This window comes from Austrofundulus limnaeus, unplaced genomic scaffold (genome assembly GCF_001266775.1).
Source record: "Austrofundulus limnaeus strain Quisiro unplaced genomic scaffold, Austrofundulus_limnaeus-1.0 Scaffold400, whole genome shotgun sequence".
Classification (NCBI taxonomy): domain Eukaryota; kingdom Metazoa; phylum Chordata; class Actinopteri; order Cyprinodontiformes; family Rivulidae; genus Austrofundulus; species Austrofundulus limnaeus.
In genome coordinates, this window is record NW_013952802.1 from 441,058 (window position 1) to 447,011 (window position 5,954).

The window sequence follows — 5,954 nt, forward strand, 5'->3', positions numbered from 1 at the left end:
TATATATATTGATTAAATGATCAATGATTCAATTACATCAAGACTAAAGAAAAGAGTTGATCTAAATTGTCATCACATGCCTGATGTGGTTCAGTTTCATATACCAATTTAACACAATCCTTTATGTTAGATGGGTATATGACATGAGATCACATCATATCGATCAAAAATGTGTGAACTGAATTGAATCGGAATCGTATCATGACAGACTTCGTGATATCGAAAAATATCATATCGTCATCCAAACAAATCAATATATTGTATCGTGATAAATCTGGTGATTTACACCCTTAACTTTCAGGTCAAAAACTGTATAAATGATCAATTTTTAGCCATGTTTGCATAGTTTATAGTTAGTTATCAGTGCCAGACATTTATATTTTGTTTGCCTCCAAACCTTAAATTTACATCTAATAGTTATTTTATGAATGTTTAATTAAAATCCATCCACTGGTTTTTGAAATATTTTAATAATGCCACAAACAAACAGTCACACAGATGCAGGCAAAATTATTATCACCCTCAGCAGCAGGTGATATATAAAAAAAAAAAAACCAAGCAAAGCTGTGTTGCTGCAGCTGTGGCAGGCTCTCCTCTGCTGTACTTGCAGATAAAACATGCCTTCTAGTGTTGGAAACGTGGAACGACACTGAAAATCAGACCATTTTTCCTGAAGAGGACAGACACTGTTTGGCCTTTAAAATTACTTTCATTACTTTAATGAATGTAAATAAAAGACTTTGTTAATTAGGTAATTAGGTTTTAATGTTGCCTATAAGTTGCCTCTGTAATTTAAACAACCTCAATTAAGCTTATTTATTTTATGCTGTCAAATGAAATGGTTCGTAACTACACATTGCACTTCTTTAACAGCTTGAACTTTTTAAAATTTTCTAAAACTAATAATTTCTAGAACTCATTTGTGCCACTTTGATCAGATTCTTAAAAGAGCTGTATTTTGCATTAGATTCAAGCTGATGCAAAAACAATCTTCCTACCTAAGATCTACATGGTAATTAGCAGATACAATCTGCAGCAGCTCATTTTGCACTTGAACATTTGTAGGAGTAAAAAAAAGAGCAACAAAGTAAAACCTTAAAGGTCACATGTTGTTTGTTTTTGCAGCCCCAGCTGTTCTTAAATGAGATGCTCGTGGCTGTTTTTGGAGTGAATAATGGAACTAGCATTTTAAATATCGAGACTGCTCACATTTGTTTGCTGTATCTCTGTAAAAGGGCAGCCACTCCGGGGCAGCCTCCAGCGTTCATCACCGAACCAGCTCAGCCATCTGAAAACACAACATCTGACTTTGTGGCACATGAATGTCCCGATGTGTAACAAATGTCTTCCGTGCAGAGATTCTCCGATGTACAGCATGAAATTTAAAGCGTACCTTGGCATGGAGTTGTTCAGATGGATTTAAGCTCTTTGATACTTTAATCAAAATGGGTTTAGGCAGCTGACTCTGTAACGTGTCTTAAAATTTTAAGCATACATGAAGGTTTTAATTATTCAGCGGAGCTCTGGAGTAGTTTTTAGGAGAAGGAGCTGTCACAGCTGGCCTGTGCAGCCGGGCAGGAGAATATTAGCTCCTCTAAATGCAGCTCTCCTGGTTTCCTGCAGGTCGAATGAAGTCACAGCAGATTTCTGATCCTTAATCATCTTCTCTGCTTGCAGAAAATCCACCGAGCTCTTAACACTGCGTATGAGGATGTTGGGAAGGAGCTGACCGGCCTCGACCAGAAGTAATGAGCTCACTGACACTTTGTTCCACCTTGGATTTCTGTCCATTTCCACTAGTTCTGAAAATATAAAACAACTTTAATGTATCAAGAATTTGCTGGAATGAAAGCCTTCTTTTTTTGTGTGCGAGCATACATTTACAGTTTGTACATTCATTAAAACGAGTGTATATCGGCATTGTGGAAACATTTTATTCATCTACATATAGAGTAGAGAGAGTAAAGACAGCAGCAGAATGAGGAAACGTCAGTTTGTCCTCCACCTTTTAGCAGCATAACTAAGGAATAACTCAGGAAACCCAAGCCAATCATAGGATTTATCAAAAAGGAAAGTCTTCAGTGTAGACAGAGTGTCAGCCTCACGGACACAAACGGGATGTTGGTTCCACAAGAGTGGAGCTTGATAACTGAAAGCTCTGCCTCCTATTCTACTTTTAGAAACTCTAGGAACCACAAGTAAACCTGCAGTCTGAGAGTGAAGTGCTCTGTTAGGAAAGTGTGGAACAATAAGATGTTTAATATATGTGACCCATCATATCGAAATGAAGATTAAGTCAAATTTGGTCAAAATGACCTCATTACATTTACAGACTTTTGGTTTTAAAAGCTACATGTTGATACTTGGATCATTCTGATATCATAATTAAATCCATATACAAAATATGACTTAATTTGTCTTGTTGGTTACAATAATGCATAAATATTTGGTCTGAATCCTAATTTTATGTCCTTATAAAGAGGAAACCTCAAATTATATTTGAATATTAAGATTTCCCAGCTAAAAAGAAACAAAACTTTGCTAACTCACAGAGAAAATCTCTAAATTTTAAGGCGTTTTTCCTCAAAATCAGTTTTTTTGTTGCTACTGCTCAAAAAAGTGCTTCACAATTTTTGTTTTATGATTATATTTCAGGCAGTTCATTCAAATGATACATTGATAAGGCTTTTATTCATTATATTTTGACAAAATGCAATTTTTGTTAACATTTTAGTTAAAACACTATATTTGCCTATTTCTCCTTATACCACTTTTGGACTTAATCCTCGTTTCGATGTGATGGGTCACATATGCTGTAGCCTGGTTGTTAAGGGCTTTGTATGTTAGGAGTAATATTTTAAATTATATTCTGAATTTGACAGGGAGCCAGTGGAGAGAAGCTAAAACTGGAGAAATATGATCTCTCCTTTTGAACACCCAGATAATAAAGAATGACAGTAATCCAGTCTAGACGTGATAAATGCATGAATCAGTTTTCCGCGTCATTTTTGGACAAGATGTTTCTAATTTTAGTGAAATCACGCAGGTGGAAGAAGGCAGTCCTGGTAACATTTTTAATGTGGGGGTTAAAAGACATGTCCTGATCAAAAATAACACCAAGGTTGTTTACATTAGAACTGGAGGCCAGATTAATGCCATCCAGAGGAGGGGAAAGGCTACAAAGTTGATCCCTAAGATGTTCGGGTCCAAGAACCATAACCTCTGTCTTATCTGAGTTTAGAAGCAGAAAGTTAAGAGTCATCCATGTTTTTATGTCTGTAAGACATGCGTGTAGTTTAAGTAACTAATTAGATTCATCAGGTTTATGGAGAAATATAACTGAGTATCATTGCATGACAATGGAAATTTATTCCATGTTGTTTAATAACTTTAATGGAAGCATATATAAAGTAAAGAGGATTGGTCCAAGCACTGAACCCTGAGGAACTCCACGACTAACTCTGGTGTAAGAAAAAGATTCATTATTAACATTAACAAACTGGAATCTATCAATTAAATTAGACTTAACCATTTTAAGGCTGTTCCTTAAAGACTCTGTAATAGAATATTTTTGATCAATTGTATCAAATGCAGCACTGAGATCTAATAAGACAACTATGGACACAAGTCCACTGTCTGAGGCCATGAGAATATCATTTGTAACTTCCACCAGCTCTAAACCCTGACTAAAACTTTTCAAACTAATGATTTCTGTCCAGATGTTCACACATCTGCATTTGCAACTACTTTCTGAAGAATTTCTGAGATGAACTGGAGATTAGATATAGGTCTACAGAACTCCTGAATTAAATTAAGTTTTCGTAAGTAAAGTTTTAGGTACAGTAACCTTAAAGCTCTGTGGTACAATTTTACACAATGGCCCAACTTTGTTAGAGCTTGGGTTCTACAAAACTAAATCTTATTTTTCCAGTAATCTTTCAGCAAGAAAGCAAATAAAGAAATTTTTATCATAAAATACTTGATTAAAATCAGTTATACACTAAAAGGTAAAAGTGTTCTCATTGCTTTCATCAGTTTGTTTAGTTAACACAGTACCTTTTATTTCTCTTTTTTGGCAGTCATGAAGAATTTAAGCAACTGGTTATTAATTATCTCACAGACAACTTTAAGTCAGAAATCCACTCACTGTGTTATAATTATATAAATCAATTATTTTAAAAACCATAACAGTGATGTTTGGAAAGAAAACCCATTAAAGATGTTCTGTGTGACGCAATGCCATATTTGTGCCATCAGATAAAAAATGAATTTATTTGAAGCCTTTTCTATTAACGTGATTTATGTTGCTTAGACTATAATTGATAAGATTTATCTGCCTGAGACAAGAACAGCTTCATTTTTTCATTTATTTCCCTGTATAAGACAGTGTCATCCTGATGTTATACTGGATATCTCACTGAAGACATGTCCTCTGTCCTTCCCTCAGCCCGTCCTCGTGTATTTCAGAGAACTGCACCCTGCACAGGAAACAGCATCAGCCCCCTCCACCGTCTCCTCCCACATCCCTCCCTGCTTCCATCACAGCTGGAGACACCAGCAACTCCTCGCCATCGCAAGAACACAAGGAGAAACGCGTTCACTTTGACCTGGAGACGCTTCACAGCTACCGCCTGCGCACACACACCGCCTCGGTGCGCGGCCGGCCTGGAATGGTGGGCCGCCCCGGGCTCGGCCTCGGGGGGTTAGGATTGGGCAACCTGGAGGGTTTTGCCGCTCCCCCTCAGGTCAGCCTCCACGTCAATGGGGGCCCAGTCTCGACCCTGGCGTCCACAGGTTTGGTGCTCTCTCCCCTGGGGAACAGGGCTGCTCAGACCAGCCTGTGGGAGGGGGAGCTCCAAGAGCTGCAGGTGAAGATCGAAACGTTCCGCAACCAGCTGAGGGATGCTCTGGCCAGGAGAGCTGAGATCCAGAGCAGCCTGGAGAGAGAGAGGAGCGGGCTAGTCCGCAGAGACACCAGTCTGGAGAGGGACCGAGACAAACAGAGGATACAAACTATTAACACAGACAGAAGTAGCTCCGCTCAGTCCAAACTCCCTGAAAGAGACCGGACGAGCCTGCTGCAAACCCTGAACAATCAGCAGACTGGGAGAGCGAACCCATCAGGCGGGCCTGGGACCGCGGGGCAGGGGAGGAGCAGTCAGCTGAACACAGTGAACAGTTTAGACAGAGGAAGAGTCAATCAATCACGGCCTCTTGTTGCTTTGACCGGAGACAGGACTGTCCAGTCACACGCCTCTGCCAGTTTGGAGCGAAGTCAAGTCAACCAGCAAAGTCCAGGAAACATCACGGTCCAAACGAGGAACACGTCTAGCTTGGACAGACAGAAGGCTAGCCTAGCACGCACTCTGAACACTTTGGACAGGACAAAAGCCAATCAGCCAAGTGTAAGCAGTGGGACCTGATTAGCTGTCTGAACCTACTGTTTACAGCAGGGGGATCCAGGCCCGGTCCTCCAGGGCCATTGTCCGGCATGTTTTACTTGTTTCTCTGCTCCAACACACCCGATTCAGTAACTGAATTACCTCTTCAAGTACTGCAGAAGTCTGTTAATCACCCATTCATTCAAATCAGGTGTGTTTGAGCAGAGAAACCTTTACAACATGAAGGACAGTGGCCCTGGAGGACCAGGATTGGACACCCCTGGTGTTAGGAGCAGTCAGTCAGGGGTTCCTTACATAGCCGTGGGAAGGCCAGGTTGGGTTTTTGGTTTAAGTTGGTGGGGATAGATGACAGAAGGGAATGTGTTTATTTACATGTTCTTGTACAACAGCCTAATTTTTGTAGTCAGAACATTTTAATTCTCACCTTAAAGGCACAGTGTGTAGGATTTGTTGTTTTCAGCGACATCTAGTGGTTGAGTGGTTGAATCATCCTCCCTGGTCCTCCCCCCACCCCCACCCCCCGCTTCCAAACACAAAGGAGTTGCTACGGTG

At 40.0% G+C, this 5,954-nt stretch overlaps 1 protein-coding gene across 1 annotated transcript in view; it reads left to right on the forward strand.

The window, feature by feature from the left end:
- The window catches only part of grin3ba (glutamate receptor, ionotropic, N-methyl-D-aspartate 3Ba), a gene marked incomplete at its 5' end in the record, with an annotated part of 261,638 nt that extends 256,080 nt beyond the window's left edge, over positions 1–5,558 (forward strand). The window contains 2 exon segments of the mRNA XM_014023970.1: positions 1,678–1,745; positions 4,448–5,558. Of these exon segments, the coding sequence (XP_013879424.1) occupies positions 1,678–1,745; positions 4,448–5,423 (1,044 nt within the window). The 3' untranslated portion in view covers positions 5,424–5,558.
- Positions 5,559–5,954: the final 396 nt, after the last annotated feature.